This window comes from Physella acuta, unplaced genomic scaffold (genome assembly GCF_028476545.2).
Source record: "Physella acuta isolate Inbredline_101_S28 unplaced genomic scaffold, ASM2847654v3 ptg000164l, whole genome shotgun sequence".
In the NCBI taxonomy this organism is placed as follows: Eukaryota; Metazoa; Mollusca; class Gastropoda; family Physidae; genus Physella; species Physella acuta.
The window spans coordinates 28,693-52,197 of NW_026731683.1; the positions used below are offsets into that span (position 1 = coordinate 28,693).

Here is a 23,505-nt window from a genome sequence, read left to right on the forward strand (position 1 = left end):
CTTATTTTTATGGTATTTACACTAACCAAGGAAATAACAATATTAAATAAAGAACCATAACCGAGTGTGGTTTACAATTGTAATATTTTACAACCAAGTGATGACTAATGAATACGGTTTAGTAAAAACTAAACTGTAGTAGAGTAGTAGACTTATTATAATTATCGGGTAGATCAAAAAAGGTAGAGTGAATTGATTAAATCTAAGACTAGTCGGTGTATTTTTTATACCAGTGTCCCATAATTGCACAATAATAGAATCGTAAAAATTAAAAAGGGGTGTTAACTCAAACTCACTACTACTAGTACTAGATCTACTACTAGCTAGATTCTAGATTATATAATATATATTAGATCTACTATTCTATTACTAGACTCGGTAAAATCTTAGTTTAGCGTCGTAAATTCCAACGTAGCTAGTAATGTGCGATGAAGGTAACTAATGAATATTTCTTTCATTTGGCCATATTTATGTCATATTTTACATAATATAACAGATAATTGAATAACAAATCACAATCCAAGACCAAACCAGTCATAAATATCCTGGAATAAACTTTAAACTACCCCGTTCGAGACAACAATGAGTAAATTCAAGCAGCGGCCATGTTTCAAAAACAATAAATTGTCTATTCGCATGTCTTTTGTGTTGATTTTGTGGTTTAATATGATTGCTTTGTATTGTTTTAATACATGCCTGGGGGTCGTCCATAAATGACGTCACACTCGTAGGGGGGAGGGGGGTCCGTAATTTTGTGACGTTGTGTGATGAGGGGGAGGGGGGGTTCACATGGTGTGACGAATTTTAGACGTAATTTTGCGTTTTAGAAAACTGTTTTAATACATTGTAATAACAATTCATTAAAATACTCTATTTTGACAGAGTTCAGACAAGATTTTGGAAAAATATAGCTGTTTAAAAACAATTCAACTGCAATTTTGAGGGGGGTTGTAGGCTGAGGTGTGACGTCACTTTAGGGGGGTGGGGGGTCTGGCTTTTTGTGACGACGTGTGGGGGAGGGGGGGGGTAAAAATCGTCAAAAAAGCGTGACGTCGTTTATGGATGACCCCTTGTATAGTAATTTTTCTTTTTTTTAAATATAGTTGACATGAATGACTAATAGACTTTTTCAGACTTAATAGTGTGCATCCAAGACCACAACAATTGTTGGGAGGTCGAACTTTTGAACACTTTATTTGCAGTAATCAAATCAATATTAGATCGCACATAAATGACGTCGCTCTTATGATATTAATGACAGCGTGAATTATTACAGAGCAAACATATGAACATATTGTTTCAGATAGAAATTGTGATTTGTGGCGGGGAGAGGTTGAGTAGAACTCAGCGATGTGATTTTGGAGACGGGTCAGGTTTTTTTTTTTCGTGAAAACAGGGGATGGTTGTGGGAGAAAGACCAGCTGTAGAAGTATGACGCGTCATTCATTGGTGATCCATTTTCTCAGTGGGGACGATAGAACTATTAAGAAGGGTCAAGAAATGTAAAAAGCTTGCCTAGTCGCATTTCTTGAACCCCACCTTTTTCATTCCCCCACTTAGCACATCGTCAACGAGTTAACGCTCGCACGTGACGTCATGTACCGGTACCGCCGACCGTTAGGCTAATTTTATAGAAAAAAAAAACAACAAACACTGGCTTTTTGACGCTTTTGCGACGTTTAATTTGATTACATAAGTTGGTGTTCATTAAACAGCCCCTAACACATCTATCACTCGTCCATTTAAACGTACGTAGTTATTTCAGCAAGCTTGCTGTCTTGAGACTTTCGGCCCTTTAAAAATGTATTAAACTCTCACCGTGTAGAACTAGACTACCCATATTTAGCTCCAAAAGAAGCTGGGTGAAAACAGGGTGGGCGTCCGATTTTGAAGCTGCTCTGCGCTTTATAAAAAGCACAATAAACTATAAGATGACACTTATATTAAAGTAAATTATAGTTCTGAATCTTGATACATTAAAAGTGATGTTCGGAAATTAAGAGCCAGACAGTCAACATGATAATTCAATTTAAGTCCAAGAAAATAAATTTCCTCAAACGATGGAACATTACTAAATTTTCGCGCAGTTTAGCGAAGTTGAATTTAAGTATTTACGTCATCTTATACAGCGCGATAGCCATGCTAATGGCCGTATTCCTAACGCCCCGCATTAGACGCGGCTTATTCGTCGGCAGGCATTTGGTGGAAAGACTTTTTGACGGGTATAATGTGTTGCGGCCGTTTTGCCAAATGTCTTAAACTAGCAGGCTTGCAACATTTGTGATGATTCGTTTAAGCAAGGTATACATATACTAATGCTTATTTATCGTTATTTTGATTGAACAAAGCATTACAGAGGTTCTCCATCAACCACATAGGTATTTTTCCCCGTTCACCTCCTTTCATGAGACCGACACGTCATAAATTGTGGACCCGCCTGAGTTGACGTCACAAATCTTCACTCACTCCCGTAGCAAATCATATGTGACATCATTTATGGACAACCCCATATCACTCACTTGGGTACTTGATATTGACATTTTGACAACAAAGGATAACCAAAATGTGTCTGGCAGGTTGAGACTTGCGATCGACCATAATGACAACACGCACTTAAGGGGTGGACTGGCTCATTGTTTTAGATGATGTTTTACGAGGGAAGCTGGTGGATAATACATTTTGTCTCTCTGTATATATAAATGATGGCAAACATTTATTGTTGTCAAAATTATGGCTAGAGATCTTAGATCAGGCAGAGGAAAGCGTAAATTTTTACATTATGACTTGTTGTGACATTTACGACAAAAATATGACGGAGGTTGGGGTTTAATTAAGGTAAAGAGAAGTAAAAAAATGTCATAAGTTACAATAGAATTACTAATCGATGAAAAGAAAAACCTGAAATGAAAATAGTGAACATTCAAACAATAAGAAAAAACTCAAATTATATAGTAATAGTAAAATCAAATAAACATTAGTAAAAAAACGTGATTTAATACATGGATACAAGTTGCATCTCACAATGCTTCTAGAATTAATAAAGTTGTTTGTTAGGAAATTCACATTTTAAAAAAATGCTTTGTAATACGGACTATACAACAAGACAATCATATTTAAATACATTTTCATACGAATAGAAATGAAAGGGAAGCTACTCTCAATAACATTTTCTTAAGATGGCTGCTGTTTTTAATAGCAAATTTACTATCTCGAACAGGGTTGATAAAAATTAATTTCAGGATATTTAAATTGATTTAACCATAAATGGTGATCTATTATTCAATTATCGGTAATCTATCGCTTTAGCGTAATCAATTCGGTCGTCACTAGTAATGTAGGGATAAGGTAACTAATAAATATGGCTTAAATATGGATATATTTTTTAAAATTTTACTAAAATACTAAAGATAATTGAATATTAAACCACATTTAAGGTTTAAATCAATAAAAATGTAAGGAAATTAAAGTTTAACAACGATGTTACAGATACTAAATTTGCTATTAAAAACAGCGGCCATCTTAAGAAAATATTATTTTGAGTCATTTCCCTTTAATTTCTATTTGTATGGAAATGTATTGATGTTTGCTGTTAAATAGGTTAGTCTTGTGTTTAAATACAAAGCATGCGTTGTTTTTTTTTTAAATTCTGCCCTTTAAACAATTTAATTGACTGACAATAAACATCAGTTCTATAATTATTATTATGAGATGCAATTTTTATACATTAAGATACTCCCTATTTTTATAGAGCTACCACTACATATCTAATGTTTATTTAAATATTAGTTTGAGTTCATTCTTATTGTTTGTGTTATTGTTTCAATCGAAAATTGAAAGTTTGTCGCCTCTGGGGGGTGACACCATTAAGTGCCGCACCGGGTGACACTCGACCTCGCTACGCCACTGAGCTAATGTAAAGCCACAGCTCAGTATAGGCTTGAATTTAACATAAAATAGTGTTAGCAGTGGACAGCCTCTAAGACTGTGCATTAGGAGTACGGCCGTCGGCAAAACGCCAAAGTCTGACGATATCTGAACATCAATTTTGTCTTTTATGAAGTGCGGAGCACCTTTAAGACCTGAGCTTGGCCCCTGTTGACACCACCACTAGCGCCGCTTATGTCCACATATTAATCACACGTTTTGCGTGGAGCTTAATGGACAGACGTTTATAGGTGGGACCGGGAGCCTAAATGCATTTACCGAAGCCGCTGTGTCAAGGGCATTTTAGAGCCGAACGTCTCAGGGCAGCAGGTTGCAGAAATTAAAAGCACGTGAATTTGTATAGTAGAGGGAGAACATCATGCCACTGTAATAAATTAAACGCCAATATAATTCACCGAACTAAAGTTATTTAGATCTATTCGTCAGGCTAAACGTCGTTAAAGTCTCATCGCCATAGTGATTTAGGGCCTGTTTTGATTTTCTTTTAATTACGCGGTATCTTTCTTAAACATTAGCCTAATGACAAATGACGTCACGCGCGCCGCGAACTTTGTGACGTTGTGCTTAGTGGGGGATGAAACGGCGTGGTTGAGAAAAATGACGTATTTCTTTTTTTTTTTTAACAGACGAATAAGTGATAGATTCTAATTTTCCTACAAACTATACGTTGATCTAGTTGTTTTTTTTTCTAGAGTGGGCGATTTATATATAATCTCAATATATTCTGATCTACTACTATTCATACGGCAACTATTATACTCGTGAGGAGGACGGGAATCACTCTTATGTTCCGCAGACACTAATTAACAATGTCAACAACTTAGTTTATGAAATAACATGAACTTAATTAACACACACTTATAGATCATTTTCACAATATCAAATAATACATCCGTCTTCTACTATATCTAACCCCCATCTAACTTCACTGCTGCGTCTTACGTCATCGGTACATTGTCGCACCATGCTCACGTCACACTCACGCCACACATATTTTATTGAACACGCGCACAATACTCTCGCACCAAATCGTCTACCGTCAAGTTCGTACCGTCCTTAGTAACCTCTACTCGTCTAGTCTAATTCTATATATCTACGCTATGACACATATAGTGGGTGGTTTTTTTTGTGTGGTAATAATGGATGGTGGGGAGGGGTAAACATTGACTACTGAAGAAATCAAAAACTGATGACAGCAGAAGGCAAAGAAAAAAAAACAACAAACCATGTGGTATTCAAATGTAATTAATTAAAATTTGAACCTATTTTAAAAAACACAATAATCTTAATTCAGAAAAAGTGTAGGCCTAAGACTAATGTCTACAGACAAAATAAACAACTAGGCTTAATTAAATGGATCGCCCATAAATGACGTCATACTTTTCCCGACAATTTCCCTCTCACCCAATAGTTACTAAAAGCAAGATGATGATTTAATATCATATCGCAGTTCTACTATACCCGAACCCTTAATCACAATTTCTAACGAAAACGAATATATTCATTATTTTTGAAAAAAATATTTTACACCGTCCCATATTTTGAGTCCAACGTCATTTATGAGGAATATGGACAACCTAATAATTGACAAGTTAAGGGGTCATCCATAAATGACGTCACGCTTTTTTAATACGATTTTTACCTCCCCCCTCCCCTCCGTCACACGTCGTCACAAAAAGTCAGACCCCCCCCCCTAAAATGACGTCACACATCAGCCTACAACCCCCCCCCCCCCCCCACAAAATTGCAGTTGATTTTTTTTTTTAAACATCGATATTTTTCCAAAATCTTGTCTGAAATATGTCAAAATATAGTATTTTAATCAATTCCTATTATAATTTATTAAAACTGTTTTTTAAAAAGCTAAATAATGTCTAAAATTCGTTTTCTAACATTTCTTATCTATAAAGCAAGTGTGACGTAGCACCATCTGAACCCCCCCCCCCCCCTCCCCGTCATCACACATCGTCACAAAATTACCGATCCCTCCCCCCTACGATTGTGACGTCATTTATGGACGACCCCTAATCAGTACAAAAGGGTTTAGTAAATGTTGGACCTCCCAAAATTTTTTGAGATCTTGGATGTACATACATACATAGCCTTCATTTCACTTGAAAATGAAATTAAAGATAAGAAGACGGCCCTCTGTCTTACTTATATTAAACAAGACAGGTATGTATATTAAACAACAAAGTCAACACAATATACATACGAATAGACATTTTTATCCAGGGAAACTACTCTAAATTTTATTTGGAAAGATGGCCGCTGTTTTTTTTCTACTAATATTTATCTCAAACACCTAGTTTAAAGTTAGTTTCATGTTATTTAAATTGTTTTGGTCACTGTTTGTTATTTTAAATCAATTATCTGTGATATTTTGTAAAATTTGACTTAAATAAACTTATTTAAACAAATATATTCATCAGCTACCTCTCCCGCACATTACTATTGCAGCCGAATTGATTACGCTAAAACGATAGATTACCCAATTATCTATAATACTTTATCAAAATATACGAAAATATACTCATATTTAATGACATATTCACTCATATTTAATGACATATTCATTAATTCACTCTCTCCCACATTACTAGTTTTGGCCGAATTTACGACGCTAAACTAAGATTTTACCCTAGACTCTAGCTAGATCTAGATTCTAGTATTACAGTTACACACACAGTAATAATGAGTAATAGAGTTTGTATGATGAGTATACTATACTATAGTAATACTATAGTATGAGTCTATGAATGTCTCAGCTCAGTGTATGACTGAGTACTAAACTAGTCCTACTACTACTACTTTTACTAGAGTACTAGATCTAGTAAACTAATCAAAATGAGTTTGAGTTGAGCCTGACATTCAGACACTAAAAATACTAAAATGTAAATTTATTCCACACATTACCGTTACCTACCTTCCTCTGAATTCTCCTAATGACCTAAAATGATGATACTGAGTGATCGATTAGCCATCATTAGCAAAATCATTTCGGAAATGTCAATGTCATAATCTGCCCAATCCTAGTCCTACAACTGCCCCTAACATCCCCAAGTCTATGCCATTGACTTTTAATTTTTAATACTATGAAACTAGACCCCCCCCCCCCCCATCTCTTTTTTTTAAGAAGACTCCATTAGTGTGAAATACAACACTGATATGAAAAATACTTCCAATTTACTTTACAGTAAGTGGGCTGATAGATAGCCTAAAACTTGCGGAAACTAAATTATTGTTTAACTGTCATTTCTTTTTTAACATATTGTTTTTTGTTTTTCAAGAATCCTCAATGGCTGCTCCGGCACCAATAAAGATTGGTACTCGGGTTGAAGTTATTGGCAAAGGTGTTATTGGAACTGTTGCATTTATAGGGACAACAGTTTTTAGTCAAGGTATTATTCTTTTTTATGGCTATTCTCCATATCAAATATATTTTATTGGTTTTAACTGAATCATATCAACTGTATTTAAATAAAAATCCATGTATTACATAGCAACTACATTTCTTTTAAACAGGAAAATGGGTTGGTGTTGTACTTGATGAAGCCAAGGGCAAAAATAATGGCACTGTGCAAGGGAAAACCTATTTCACTTGCCCGGATGATCATGGTATATTTGTTAGGCAATCACAGGTAATTGGGTTGTGTAGCATTTTTTAATTAAGGATCTAACAGTAGGCAAAAAAAAACAGAAAAAAATTTAGTTTAAATTCATTAGAATTTTAAAAAATATATTTCAACTCCATTAATTGGTTCATTACTTGATGATTAATTTGGTTATTACTTGATGAATGTAATTTTATACTGTCTGACTGCTGTTTGTCACTGTTAGTTTAGTAAAGTTTCCTATAATTATTCTACATCTTTACTTCAGAAATATAAAGTTAATAAAGGCAACTAGATTTTACCAATTTTAAATATAAACAATGTGAATATCATATTGTATGTATGTTTAGATCACACCTTTAGAAGACCAGGAACCTGCTAAAGATGCACCTGCCACTACTGTACCTGCCACACCTCGCCAGAGTGCACTACGCCCTCCTAATAGTCGACCTATCAGCACACCAGCCACTACAGGGAAAAAATCTGGCCTCAGACCTCCTGGATCCATGACAAAAAGTATTCTATTTAAAAACTTGTTGAATTGTATTCTCATCAGATATTTTAATATCTACCAAAAAATATTCAGCTAACTAAATTTAATCCACAATAATTTTGAAAATATACATTAAAGAAATATAAATTTCTGTTATTAAGCAAACTTTTTTTGAAATTGTTGTGGATTATTTTGTTGAAATTGTTTTGTCATATTACCATTATGCTCTTGCCAAAAGAAAAACATTTATTTGCAGGTACTGAAAGCCTGGGAGAACCTGCCACCCCAGCGCCCGCAGCAGCCGAGGTAAAGACTAAACCAGCTCCTGACCCTGGCGCTACACCTGCCTCCAAACTTACTCGCTTACCTCGAGGTAGTAAAGAAACAACTCCAGCAGATGACAAGGTCGCTAGTGCACCAGAGCCAGTTACAGCACCATCACCCATCCCAGCCGCCATGCTGGCTCAGGAAAATCTGGCTCCACCTTCACCACATGCATCCCAGGTAACTTAACTTTTTTATTTTGACTTCTACATTTCAGAAAATATATATCATAATATTATTTGACTTATAGAAATATTCTTTTTCATTTTTAGTTTCAATTTCGGACACTATTTTTATATTCAGATGAACCTGAGTCAGTTGAGTGCAATGTCCAGTTCCCAGTCATCCATAGATGAACGCTTGACCAATGTCCAGCAGCAGCAAGAGATTGAAGGGCTGAGGCTTGAGGTCAAAGACCTCAATGAAAAGCTGGAGACCTTGAAAATGAAAAGAGCTGAAGATAAGCTCAAGTTGAAAGAATTTGAGAAAACAAAAATTCAGCTACAGCAGGTGAGCCTAACAGTTATTGACATAACCATTGTAGCATACTTTTTTTTATATCAACCAGTGGTGTATATAAGTCTTCATTGCTCATACTGTGAAATAATTTTATGATCTTTAGCTGTATATAAAATAGGAAACTTATGTTTTTTTACCTGTATAAATTTAGCTTCAAGAATATAAATCTAAGATGCAAGAAACACATGTTGAACTTCAAAGACAGTTACAATCATCAAAGAAGGTAAAAAAATTGTTGCATTTTAATTAATTGATTTACATTAATTTGGGTACCAAATTCAGTAGTTTTACACTCAACTGGATACATGATTAATAATACTAGTCTGTATTCCCATGAACTAATTATCAGGAACTGTCAGAACTACAGCAAGAGTATGAGACCTACAAAGAAGAAATGGCAGATGTGACTGAAACTGTTGAAATGGCCACACTAGACAAGGAAATGGCTGAAGAGAAGGTAAGCACTACACATTGTGCACCTTTAAAAGGTTTTAACTAGTTTAGTTAATTTCTTATGACTAGTGGCAGTAGTCCTATTTAAAAGAAATGATTCTTGAGGCTAATGTGAAGGTCTATTTTAGGCTGAAAGTCTGCAGGCAGAGCTGGATTCTATGAAAGAAAAGGTTGAAGAGCTCACACTTGACCTTGAACTGATTCGAAATGAAATATCTGAAAAAGGTAATTAAAAATGCCATTTTACTACCTTTTATCAGAGCATGATAGATCTAACCTGGAACGTTATCTAATTATTCCTTGTGCGTGATTGTACAACATTACTGTTGTTGATTCCTAGGTACTGATGGTGTTGCTGCTACATTTGAAATGAAACAAATGGAACAACAGAATGAGAGAATGAAAGATGCTCTTGTCAAGTAAGACAGCTTCATTTCATACTTTTACAAACATTTCAATGTACTGAATCCATTGATGTCACATTAAAAAACTCTTCTTTGTAACATTGAAAAATTAAATTTATAAATTTTAGACAATGCTCTATGAATAAACCTTATTTTATTATATAAGACTTAGTTTCTATAATTTAAATATTTAAATATGTATTTTAGGCTTCGAGATATGTTGAACTCTGAGAAACAGGACAAACAGCGCAGTGAGAAGCTGGTAGAAAAACTTGAATCAGAGCTAACTGTGTTGAGGAAAGACAAGGAGCGTTTACAAGGGCAGGTGGCAGTGTATGAAAAGGAGATGATAGATCTGAAGGAACAAGTGGATGCTGCATTGGGCGCTGAAGAAATGGTGGAACAGCTGACAGAGCGTAATCTCAAGCTGGAGGATGACATCAGGGAGATATTAGAAGAAAAGAATGATCTGGTGAGAGCTTTGCCTGTGATTCAAAAGTTATTAAAGGGCATGAAGATGCCCTGGTTATTTGTTTTTAAGTCAGAAATTCAATCATATATATTTGCTTCACAATACCACATCATATTAAATGTTTTTTTCTGGTAGCTCATTCTACAATTAACTGTGAAAGGAATAACAAAACATAGCTTATATATGGACTCTCAGTATTGTTTACATATAAAGAAAATGTTAGTAATACAAATATGAAAAAAAAAACAAAGCATATAGGGGATGGGTGTTGTTGAATGGTAAGGCCTACGACTGCTAAACACAAATGTCCTGTGTTTGTATTCTGGGCTCAACATCTCTAAGTCTACCCAGCTCTGGTGGATGCCTAAGTCACATTAGGGAAATTAAAGCTGTTGGGCATAGTGCTGACCACTTGCTGAGGTCATTGAAACAGAAGAAGTTGAGTTCATCTAACTCCATGTGTCTATGGCATGAATAAATGATTTTTCAATAGAAATACTGCAGTTTAATACTGTGCTGTTTAAACAGAAATACTGAATGTAATAATCTTGGCAACATTGTTGTTTCAATAGGAAGCTTTGAATGACATGAACGAAGAGCTGCAGGAGAATGCTAAAGCCACTGAGCTGGAACTAAGAGAGGATGTGGACATGAAAAATATCAAACTTCTGGAGGTAACCAGCATAAATCTAGTCATATATTAAACTTTTGGAGGTAACTAGCATTGATCTAGTCTTATATTAAGCTTAAATAGGTTCCTGATCTCAAACTAGTCTTACACAGAAATCTTGCAGTGCTAAATAAATGAAAAACATGTTCTTTAAATATCTTTTGTATCATGGATTATTAAATAAATACTAAAATGTTATTTACAGCTTCAAAGAAAATTGGATGGAACTCAAGAAACATTTGCTGAATATGACAAAACCTTAAACAGGTTTAGAGAGCTTGTGGCTAATCTTCAGGTAAATATTTCACACCAGCTTGAGTAATGGCAAATAGGATAGTTTTGAGTAATGGCAAATAGGATAGTTTTGAGTAATGGCAAATAGGATGGTTTTGAGTAATGGCAAATAGGATAGTTCATTCAGTAAATGAGATACACTAAAGGCCTCATTATGTTCTTGTGTTGTTTTCAGGAGCAGCTTCGCAGCAAACAGCAAGAGAGTGAAACTAAAGTAGAAACACCAACTGCTGAGCTTATGGACTTCAAGACTAAATTTGCTGAAACTAAAGCTTACGCCAAAGTATGTGGTTTATCTATTTTAGGCTTAAGTAATTCTATCAACTTTTCAAATTTAGGCTGCAGGTAAATTTTCCAGAATATTCAATATGGGATTTTATTTGTTTAATATGTTAATTTTATTTAAGACCATTGATATGGAGCTGAGAAGACTGGATGTCCAGCAGGCTAACTCTCACATTAAGATGTTGCTCTCATTTATGCCTGAAGCTTTTATGGGCAGAGGAGGTAATTTTATTGGAATAAATAAGACTCAATGAGACATAAAATCAAATGTATTCGTTAAAAATTGTTGAATAACATTGCAGTATTTTTGTTAACTGCCTGACTCACACAGACGTAAATAAATTTCCTATGTTCCTATGTTAGACAAGTAATTAATCTTGCCATACGTGATCTGTATCCCACAGGTGATCATGACGCCATATGTGTTCTTCTCATGATACCACGTATCATTAACAAGGCTGAGCTTCTAGCTTCCCAAGTCAAAGATAAGGTAAATATTCCATGCAACCCATCATGGCTAACTAGTTTCTTTTCACTTGTCTTTATAGTTTTGTTACTCACTCATTTATATGGGTATAACCTGCTTGAGCAGTGATTTAAACCCAGGCAGGTATTAGAATAGAGCATTCTTGTCCCACTCATTGCCAGATGTGAGTCCCATGTGTTTCCATCAGTCTAGTTATTCCTACTGATGTGCATTGCACAACCTTGTACATAAATTAGGGGCAGTTCAGTCAGGGGATGTTATACAGTGTTGAGTCTGGTATTCATCTCATAACTTTTGGGTTAGCAAGTATATGACCTACCATTTGGCTATGTTTTTTCATCTGATTTTGGTTACAGGCATTATAATTTGATTTCTTTTACCAATCGAAGTCCTAAATTATGAAAAAGCTTCTCTTAAATTTTTGCTAGAATCATAATAGAATGTTTCCATAAAATTGTACATGTTTTACAGTACGATGTTGCTAGAATTATAATAGAATGTCTCCACAAAAAAATGTACATGTTTTACAGTACGATGTGACAGATAAAATAGATAGAGACCATGTCTTAAAGAGCCACAAAGCTGAACAGTGTAGCTTTGCCAACCATCTGAACTTGTTACTTAACATTCTGTATGGCACCATGAAGCAATATGAGAGGTAATTTACATACAACTGAATGTGAGAGGTCATTTACATACAACTGAATGTGATAGATCATTTACATATAACTGAATGTGAGAAGTAATTTACATACAACTGAATGTGAGAGTTAATTTATATACAACTAAATGTGAGTGATAATTTACATACAACTGAATGCCACCATTTCATGAATAAAAGAACATTTTGAGTTATGAATTTATGCATAGCATTAGTTCATAATATAAAAGAACTCTTGTGAATTTTATAACTAGTTTCAAATTTTTAACTTTTTATATTAACTATTTTGTTTAAAGAAATTGTGTCACAAGTGGATGTAACTCTGTTGTTTAATGTTTCAGTGCCCTGAACTCCTGCAGCACAGATTTGTTTCTAAAAATAGGAACACTACTGCCTGAGATGTCTGCTCATGAAAAGTCTGTGGACTATTTTATTGACATGCTGAGGAAGGATCAGGTACTGGGGGCATTTAGAGAGGGGTTGGGGGGGGGGGGGGGCATTTAAATAGTGAACTTGTTGGGGGCATTGGGGAGGGGGGGGGGTCCAGAGACAGAGTTGCTGGATGGTTTTAGAGAGTGAGTGCTTGTTTGGGAAAGGTCAGGAAATCTAGGCTTTCATAGAATATGTAATTGGCAGAGTTTTTACAGTCTGATATTGCAATATTTATAAATGTTACTTACATACTCTATGACTTTTATTCTTTCAGCTGGATGAGACGGTTTCTGTTGATCTTTTGGAAAAGTCCATCAGTTTCTTCCAGGTAAATCATCAATGTTTTCAACCAGTCAGTTTAGTAAACTCTAATTTAAATTATAATTCTAGCTATAATAGAAATGTTCACTCAATAACATAATACAAATTTGTATTCAAACATAAATATTGCTTGTTGTTGTGATGCTTGTATGCCACTGTCTATGGTAATGTTCCAGCAACTCTACCATGTCCACCTGTCTCATGAGCGAATTGACTGCACCCATATGATGTCCAGTGATGTCCGCATTGTTCTCAGTGCATGTGATGCCATCTCCACTGAAATAGCCAGACTCAAGATACTTCTGCTGGTGATATTCTTTTTGCAATGTTTATATGACATCTTCTTTTCTAAAAAAAATATTTTCAGCATAAGTTTTTCAGATAATGTTATTTAAAAAAGTATATAACAGTTTAAAATAAGCTGATTTTGCTTACAAAGAAAATTATGGAATGTAGGCCTAATTAAAGCAGTGATGATAAAAATGTTAGAAAATTAAAAAAAAATTTCCAATACTTTCATAACTAAGGATTTAACTATTAATTTGAATAAATCAAGTAATTAAAAGTTTAGCCCTTTTTGTTACTCATTAAAGCTTATTAAGTTTTATTAAGTTAGTTCATAAATACAACTTTATATTTTCCTCTTGTATATAGCCTGGTCAGGAACAGAGCAACTTCTCAATACTCCTGAAAGACCTGGAAACCTGTAACAATGACACTCGCACATGTGCTAGAAAGGTTAAGTCTTTAATCATTCCATTGGCTAATTACTTCATTTTATTTTTTACAAGCCATTGTGCCAACACATAAATAGAATAATATTTACTCTGATAAACATAAACTTTTTATTTCTTGATTAGATCAAGAGAAGGCTACCCCAAGAAGGATCAGCTGCAACAACCCCCCTGAAGTTTGGAAAAGAGGTGGCTCAATTTTTAAAATTTAATTTTGTCTTTTTAATTTCTCTTCAGTAAGTTAGCTGAAGTTTGGAAAAGTGGCTGCTCAATATTTTTTAATGTATTATTATTCCTGTTTAGTAAGTTTACTTGAAAAAGTTTTCAAAGTTGCTCAATTTATTGTAAAGTATGGTAAAATCAACCGTAAAAAAAACTGACCATCTTTATAAAAAAAACAGATCCAGGATCTCTTAACTGATTGTCGTAAACAAATCAGCTGTGTGGCTCGACTGTTGAAGATTGTTGCCACTGGTGCAATGCAGCAAGCAGCTATCATGACAGGTAAACTTTCTTGTCAAGTAATTCTGACTCATCTGTTTTGACCAAAACATGTAAAAAAAATTTAAAGACAAATTTGATGCTTGTGTATTTTCATCAAAAGTTTTTTTCTTCAGTGTTTGAGAATGGTGTACCCCATTCAAACCAGTATTTCTTTGAATGGATTTACTGGACAAATAATTAGCAAGTATATTTGGCCTACCACTATTAAAAATGTGAGAAAAGAGGTGTAGATTTTGTAATAATTTTCAAACATACCTTTTTAAATTTTAAAAATATTTTTTTCGTATAACAAGGTTTTATTTTGAAAAATTTCCTCAAAGTGTCAGTTTTTTAAATTAATTTTTTCATTAACTTATCTTTATAAATTAGAGTTTACTTTGAAAAGTACTAATAAATTAAAACAATCCATTGTGCTCACATTTTTGGAATACAAATTTAAAGAAAAATAAGCATCAACAACCACTTTCTTTAGGAAAAAATGGGTGATACATATTATCTAAATAAGGGCTGTATTTTTAAGGACATTAAATTTCTAGGTGTCATAAAAATTATGAGAAAAATCATGTAAATGCAAAATATGGGACAAAAAGGTTTCTTTGGGTTTCCTCTACTGTTGACCTTGTGATCTAATTATAGCTTTTAATTTGTCATCAAGGTGGAAAACTGTTGGAACTGGAAAAACTTTTAGGTAAAACAAAATATTCCAGTGTATTATTTTCTACCAAACTGAATATCTCAAGAATGAGCATGTTTTAATGAATGGCTTTAGATTCTATCAAAGAGTATAATTCATTTCTTTTCTCTAGCGGGAATGTTCTTACCTCCTTCATTAAAGATGCTGTAAGCTAGTGTATTTTTCTATTAGACTTAAAAGGCATGCCATGATAACTTGTGCTAACAGCACGAGAACTTTTGGTGTTATTTAACAATAGCATCTTTTAAACTAGAGAGTGTTACCATATGTGTCTGTTTCTAAAAAACGATTTTGCTGTTACTTCATTTTTTTCCCATTCATTCATATTTAATATTGATCTGATCCTGTTTTTATATTTTTAATTGTACTTTTTTTTTTAATTTGTCATGAAAAAAATGTTTGTAAGTTGTTTTTTTTTTAGATATTTATAAATATTTATCTAGTTGATAGACTAACAGGTGTAAGCTATCACTTAAAACTTTAACTTAAATGGTAGAATCATGTTTTCTCACTTCCATCATTACTGTACAGCAGTAGATGTAGATCTCATAAAGTAGAAAAATAGAAAGCGCCTGCAGTGAGTGTGAGTAAATTAATCTCAGATGGTGGCTAAGGTTGTGACTTGCGACGACTTAATTATTCAAATTTATTCCCCATTTCAGAGTCAGGTTCTAAAGCAGGTAGCTTTTCCTTTATTTCTGACATTTTTTCTCTGTATAGTGCAAGTAGTTTAGTCATACTTGTTGCATTGTCAGGTGGGTTTTTCTCTCTGATTCTAAGAGGCAACTGGGGTTGGTGGGTTTGTTATTCTGAGTATAAGCAGCCACTGGTTGGAAGTGGGAGGGGGGGGGGTTCTATATTTTATAAAAGAATTTATGTTTTCTTTTATTTTTATATGGGAGATGGGTGGGCATTCTTATTTTCAATGGAAGGTGCATGTTCTATATTATCTTCCTAGAATGATTGTGTGTGCCCCCTGTGTTGTCTTTTATAAAAGACAGCCATGACATCCCTACTGAGTAGGGTTGACTTCTGTCTTTGTCTTTAATAACCTTTACATCTCATGGGGGAATTGTTATTTTTGTCCATCTGAAATGTTTATTGACAAACTACTGCAACACATTTAGACATGTGGTTTGGTATTTTATTTCTATCTACTCAGACTAAAGGTAGAAATTTCTCTATAACAATAGTCCAGCCTCTTTTAATCCTTATTAAATAGCTTTTTGCATGCTACATATATTTATATACCTGTATTTAATGGTAGATTTTTTTGTACATTATTTTCTTACACTAAGTGGTCAATCCTATAATCCAGGGAACTAACAAACATGTGTTGTCCAAGTTTGTTCTATAAAATGTGTCTTATATAGAGTTATTATAATTATGATGATCCGAATAAAAGCTGTGAAAAAAAAAAGAATGCTCTAAAGTAAAATATGATATCAAAATTAATCTAAAGACACTATCTCACCTGAAAGTTCCTAACTGGCAACTATGAACAACAAAATATGCCTTCAGACTTGGTGTAAATTGGTTGTTTTATTTTATTTATTTTTTTTTTACATTTTTTTTTCATATTAGTCACATTTTTCAAATTGTTTGCATAAACATTTATTTTCAGTTACTTTTTCTAAATGTAAATTTTTATTTCAGAACCTGATAATTATTTCATTCTTCTCATGTAAGGAGCAGCAGCATTAAAAAATAATTTTTTAAATAACCCTGTATAATTCAAGACACTGAAACTTAAATGTATTTCCTAGATCAAATTTTTTTTTTAGCTTCATTAGTTTCTGTATACTTGTCAAAATGAACGTTTTTTTTTTACTAGTCAGTCATTCTTGTATGCAGAAAAGGGACAAGACTAATAATATAAAGTTTATATTTTAGACCTTTCAAGGATTTTAATTTAAAACTATAAAAAATTTTAATTACTATTTAATTACTTTGTCCACTGGGCTTTTTTGTCTGTATTTTTGTTAATTTAATTAAAATAATTTAATTTGATACTATTTTTTTTATTCAACTTATTCCATCCATCTTTTTTTTTTAAATTTTAATTATTACACCAGAATCACTCAAAATGTTCACCATTTCAGTTTTTTTTACAATCTATTTTTAGTAATGTAAAATTTGTAAAAACTGTTATGTTTTTTTTACATCTATATTAATCTTCTTCTGATCATTTTTACAAAGCTATATTTTCACAACTTGTTGTTGTAAATTATAATGTATTTCCCCAAACATCCATTATTTTCTGTAAGTGTTTCAGGTTGTTTATGTACAGCCACAACTCATGTCCGTCAATTAGACACCTGTGTATGTTCTGTTTGTCCTTACTGATATCTGCTTGACGCCACCAATAGCTTGCTTTTTAAGGGCTCATATTCAAGAAAAGCTTTGTTATATATCTATGAGATAAAGCAGTCTTTAACACCTTGTATACTAGCAGCCTAAAGCCAATGATGATAGACTATTAATAGCATGTAGCTCAGTATTGTTCACTCTGTTGTAGCTAATCATTGCCAGGTTTTTCCCATCTAAAGCATGCCTGGTTTAAATACTGCAACCATGCAGGACTTGGTTTACATGTCATTGAGTAATGAAAAACAATGAAATAACAATGTCTGTTTACATTTTATCTGTGTTAGTTTAGCAGAGGTGGTGATGACTATAAAATGTGTACTGTGTTGAATGAAATTACTTGCCATCCATACAGATCGTGAAGGCCTTCTACCAAAGAAGATGGAGGAACTAGCCCAACAAGCGGCCCATGAGATTTACAGCAAAGACAATACTGATGCTTATGAGAGCTTAAGGTAATTTGTTTTTCAAAATTAGAGGTTCTTGTCAGAAAATCTTAAAGTAGTAAAATACCATTGAATTGATGAATGACGATAGTAATAGTTTTTTTAACTGTAACTGATGTCTTAACAAAATCTTGCAGGCTTTCATTTGGTGTGGTAGTGGGGACCATGAACAAGCTGGCCAATGCCATGGAAAATGGAGAATATGATTTTGATGGCACACATGAGAAGAAGGTGGGTTCTCAATTTTTCATTGAACGGCAGCAAAATATTTCATCTTTTGTCATCTACAGTTTGTCTAAGCAAGGAACTGCTGCTAAACATATGCCCAGCTTTTATCTTGTAGCACTTCTCATAAGTTTTAATCTGGTTTAACTAATCATCTTCTATTATGTCAGTGTTCATCAAAATGGCAGAGATGTAGAGGAAGGAAAACTCTTTTTCTCTTAATAGAAAAATTAGAATATGAAAACCATTTGTGAAAAACCTGTACCAAAATTTTGATATGAATTCCTTCCAGAGACAAGTCCCACTAAAACAGAGAGCCGATGCCATCAAGTCTCAGGCGCAAGATGTGGAAGCCATCAAGCTTAAAGTTGACGCTAAGGAAGAAGAAGTCAAGGAGTTGAAGAAACAGCTCAGGCTTAAGGTACCAAATCCATCAGTAATTTTTATAAGGATAAGTTAATTTACTTGATCCTAAGTTAGTTGACTTCATATGATAATTGACTTAAGGATGAGATGGGTTAATCAGTCTTAAAGTTTGATCTTGATGCAGCAGTGATGTTTCAAATCCTTATTTAATTAGTTAATTAGTATTTTTTGTTAGTGTTATATAATTGCACTTATGTTTTTAACTATCATCCTAACTATGTTATAGATAATTTATTATCAACCGACCAGTGTTGATAGTATTGTATAGGCAATGTTTTAGATGTATTATCAACTTGCTGTTTATCTTGAACTTTCAGCAAGAAGAGCTGAGTGAACAACAAATTCGTATAGGTCTTGTTGAGAAAAAGCTGGAGAACAAGCACAAAGAAACAGAAGATGAGTTGAATAAACTACAGCGCAAGTTAGATGAAAGTGCTTTGCTCATTAAGAAAAAAGAAAAGTTAGCATATTTTCCTTTACTAACTTTATTTTATATTAATTTCAAATGATAATAAACTTGAAGCTTAGCTATATTTTATCTTATGTATTATTTGTTTGATATTTAATTTAATTATTTTTTTATTTTTATTTTCCTGGATATTTTTAATGTATTATTTTAAAATTGTATTTTTCATGTGTTTGTAATTGATCTATTTCAGAGAGTTTGAGGAGACATATGACACTCTACAGAGTGATATTGACACTCTGGAGCAGGAGAAGACGGAGCTGAAGGAGCGTCTGAGGGTGCTGTCCAAGAATACTTTACTGCAGAACATGTCCAGGCAGTCATCTGGTCAAGGGGGTGAGCTCATGCTGTGTTTACATGGTCAATCAGTCTGTGTGTGTCACTGGACTTTGTTCTTTGAGAGTGTGTGACTAGCCATTTGCTTTTGAGTGTGTGTGACTGGCCATTTGCCTTTGAGAGTGTGTGACTAGCCATTTGCCTTTGAGAGTTTGTGACTGGCCATTTGTCTTTGAGTGTGTGTGGCTAGCCATTTGCCTTTGAGAGTGTGTGACTAGCCATTTGCCTTTGAGAGTGTGTGACTAGCCATTTGCCTTTGAGAGTTTGTGACTGGCCATTTGTCTTTGAGAGTTTGTGACTGGCCATTTGTCTTTGAGTGTGTGTGACTAGCCATTTGCCTTTGAGAGTTTGTGACTGGCCATTTGTCATGGAGATTGTGTGACTGGCCATTTGTCTTGGAGATTATGTGACTAGCCATTTGCCTTTGAGAGTTTGTGACTGGCCATTTGTCTTGGAGATTATGTGACTAGCCATTTGCCTTTGAGAGTTTGTGACTGGCCATTGGACTTTAAGAATGTGTGTGTCTTTAAGGGTATGAATGGAATTTGGTTTTTGAGAGTGAGATTGTCTTGCCTTTAGTATTCTTGAACTGGTCTATAAGATTTTGGTAAACCCTGGGTATTTTTTAAATTAGCTTAAAAAATTGTGATCAACCCTTGCTATTTTTATAATTATGGTTATAAGATTGTATACATTATTAGCCCTTGGTATTTTTCTGTGTGATCTATGAGACTTTTTAGTGTTTTCACTTTGCCAGATTTGATATCTTTATGATTGTTAAATTTGTCTGTTTTAGCTGAGAAAGGAGGACCCACTGCACTGGCTGGTAGTGCCACAACACCAGAGTCACCATTACTAGCCCAACAAGTAATACACTTTTAATTCTTTTAGAGTTATCTCTCTTTATTGGATTCATTCCTTTAGAGTTATATCTCATTATAGCAGTCTTACTTAATGCCAGCTCTAATGATTTCATAAATAGATAACTAATTTAAAAATTTAGACTTGACAAAGCAACAGAATAAATAGAGAAAATTTTATTTAATGTTGAGACAGTCTTAAATATTTAAATAAGAATAATTTTTTTTTAAAGATGTCAAAAATATCTTCATTAATTGTGTTTAATAAATATACTTCAAAATAATTTTAGCTACTAATAAAATTTGAGTTGAAAAAACAAGAATTCATGTTTGTAATTCTAACTTTACTTAGGTGGTTGCTATAAGAGAAGCCTTGCAGTATAACAAACAAGAGTTGATTCAACTCAAAGCTGAAAGAATGAAGGTAGTGTCCTACAGTTATTGTGTGTTTGCTTAATTAAACACTTTTTTTCAAACATGTTTACTGAAAAATTATAGCATTGTTACTTCCCCTACTTTTTACAGAAAAATAATGGCTTCCTTACCTCCCCTACTTTTCACAGAAAATAATGGCTTCCTTACCTCCCCTACTTTTCACAGAAAATAATGGCTTCCTTACCTCCCCTACTTTTCACAGAAAATAATGGCTTCCTTACCTCCCCTACTTTTCACAGAAAATAATGGCATCCTTACCTCCCCTACAAGTGCCAAAGAAGCCTGTTGGATTGGCCAGTGCCACAGGGCATGTTGCCATTGGTGAAGTGACAGATCCCTGTAAAACTGACCTCAACAAACTGGTTAAGAGAACTAAAGATTTATTGCAAGTAAGTTGGGATTACAATCCTGGATAGTTTTAATAAAATCTAGGATAATTATCATTCAAATATACTCATATTCAAATATATTAAAAATCAAGGGTTGTAGATCCTGATAAGATGTATAGAATAATTGCAATATTGGAAATGCTATTAAATTTAAAACTCCTTTGATGCATATTTTGTTAACATTGTCTCTAGGAGGCCAACAAATTGAGTGCTTGTCCTAAGGTCATTGACATCTCAACCAGAAAAACAGGTAGACATTTTATCTCTCAGTGTAGACAAAATGGATGTTTTATTGTTTAGTTTACTGTGTGGGGAAAATCTGTATATCAGGTGGTTGAAAGTGAAAGCTTATCCGCTTTAGTTTTTTGTTTTTATCTTTTTCAGGTACAGCACCAGTCACTAACAATTCAGGTCCTATGGGCCAGTTAGTGAAGAGAACTGTAGAAATTAACTCTCTAGACAAGTTCACCCAGGAGGTAATAAACAAACTTTTATTGACTGGTTATCAATTTGATGTTAGAGTATATGATTGTTTAAAAAACTTCTTTAGATGATTGTTTAAAGAGCTCCTTTAGTTTAAAGTTAAGGTCAGAATAATTATAACTTCAATAATTTCACAGCTTCAGGTTCAAATTACAACTTTGCTGGCTGCCACTAGGACAGGTGGTCAAGTCCGAACAGATTTTTCCACTTTCCCTACGCCACAGTTCGCTAAAGTAAGTTTAAATGTTCTAAAATTTTTATGAAAAGATTTTTTTAAATGTGCTAGTATTGGTAATTTTTTTAAAATTATTTTTAGAAAATTTTAACTGGCTATCTACCTATAAGTTTTTCTTGTTTTCTATTTCAACAATTTTTAGAAATTTTTAAAGTGTCAAGCAAATTTTTATAACAAAAATTATCTCTGTACTATTTCAGATGCTACACGAGAAGACAAGTAATAGTGTAAAAGTGGGAACCATTAAATTTCCAACATCTTGTGGCAAAGGAGAAGTCATTCCCATCAGCATACAACCAGACCAGCTTAGAAATATTCACCAAAAATTAGTTATGTAAACATATTTGATTTTTAAATTGCTTGTACACTTTTTGTTATACTACCCAATAGCTGCGTAATTTTTAAATCTTAATTCTGGAGGCTAAAACATTCACATACATTAAAAACTTTTCCCATTTATTTTTTTTGGAGATCTATGGTATAGATTAAATCTAGCTTTAAAAGCTACTAAATATTGTGTGTCAAATGAAAATTTCATTAGATGAGTTTAATTTTTCAATGACAATTGAAACAAAATGTATTGGTACCTTCTGGTTGAAAACCATTTTTATACTTTAAAGCATTTTCAATAGAAGATGAACAAAAGCATCCAAACAAATCTCTAAGATTTTACCATGAAGTTGCATTACTATTGGTGATGTATTATATATTTATATAAGGTTACAATAAATTGTACTCCGGTAGTTATTTTGTCTGCTGGTTACACCCATATAAATGTTCTGCTTTGGGTACAGTGCAATTCCTTTAAATTTTGTGTGCATTGATGTGTGGTTAGGTGGTCTGGTGAAGATTTTAAACTTAATTTGAAAAAATGTAGACATAATATTGTCAGTTGTATTATTGAATAAAATGAATAATGCAATAACTTTATTTTAAGTCCAATACCAGAATTATCTTGCACATTTTGCTAGTTATGAGTAGTCTGAATTCTTTGTACCATTTGTAAAGGTATTTTATTAGACAAACTAGTTATTCTTCTCCCCCTTTATTTATTTACAAAAAAATAAGATTACAGAATTAATTTTTTGAGTAAACAGCTTTAGATCAATCTTTTAATGTTATTGTTTGTCAAATTTATTATATTAGCTGTTTATATTTCGTCCTCTACATATTTCGCAAGAGGAACAGGTACATTTAAAATAATTTACTTGTACTATTTTAACAGCTTTATATTTTGAACAAATAATAATTAAAAACAGAATTACTTGAGTTAACAGTCATAATCATTTGTTAATTTAATTTACACATAGAATTATAAATAATTTTGGTTAGTCTTATCCAAGGTTAATTGTTTTGTCTTTCAGCTTTTGAGAAATTTATATCAATTGTCCCATATATTCTATAAACATTTGACGGTATTTATCAGCCATCTTTCTTCAGCTTTGGTCATTAAATGTAGTTGGTCAGCCAAACAATGGTCTTGTTTTGTTTATTATTATAGTGTTATTGGCCAATTGTTATTTTTTCTTTA

The 23,505-nt window shown here is 33.3% G+C and overlaps 1 protein-coding gene across 4 annotated transcripts; it reads left to right on the forward strand.

The window, feature by feature from the left end:
* The first annotated feature begins 62 nt into the window (after positions 1 to 62).
* On the forward strand, positions 63 to 23,440 carry LOC131935940 (dynactin subunit 1). 4 transcript variants are annotated; one of them, XM_059292694.1, is made up of 37 exons: positions 63 to 182; positions 7,236 to 7,346; positions 7,471 to 7,586; positions 7,910 to 8,075; positions 8,309 to 8,556; positions 8,680 to 8,886; positions 9,047 to 9,118; positions 9,245 to 9,352; positions 9,477 to 9,573; positions 9,689 to 9,767; positions 9,960 to 10,224; positions 10,797 to 10,898; positions 11,100 to 11,189; positions 11,364 to 11,471; positions 11,596 to 11,695; positions 11,878 to 11,963; positions 12,491 to 12,618; positions 12,963 to 13,077; positions 13,328 to 13,381; positions 13,551 to 13,682; positions 14,029 to 14,112; positions 14,235 to 14,297; positions 14,510 to 14,612; positions 15,268 to 15,300; positions 15,969 to 15,986; positions 18,029 to 18,128; positions 18,257 to 18,350; positions 18,637 to 18,765; positions 19,088 to 19,230; positions 19,430 to 19,572; positions 20,369 to 20,439; positions 20,785 to 20,856; positions 21,107 to 21,256; positions 21,449 to 21,506; positions 21,641 to 21,732; positions 21,877 to 21,972; positions 22,175 to 23,440. In XM_059292694.1, the coding sequence occupies exons 2-37, from the start codon at positions 7,244 to 7,246 to the stop codon at positions 22,310 to 22,312; spliced, it is 3,963 nt and encodes a 1,320-aa protein (XP_059148677.1). In that variant the 5' UTR covers positions 63 to 182; positions 7,236 to 7,243; the 3' UTR covers positions 22,313 to 23,440. The 4 variants fall into 4 exon arrangements, with proteins under 4 accessions (XP_059148677.1, XP_059148678.1, XP_059148679.1 ...); XM_059292695.1 differs by lacking the exon at positions 15,969 to 15,986; XM_059292696.1 differs by lacking the exon at positions 15,268 to 15,300.
* The last annotated feature ends 65 nt before the right edge of the window (positions 23,441 to 23,505 follow it).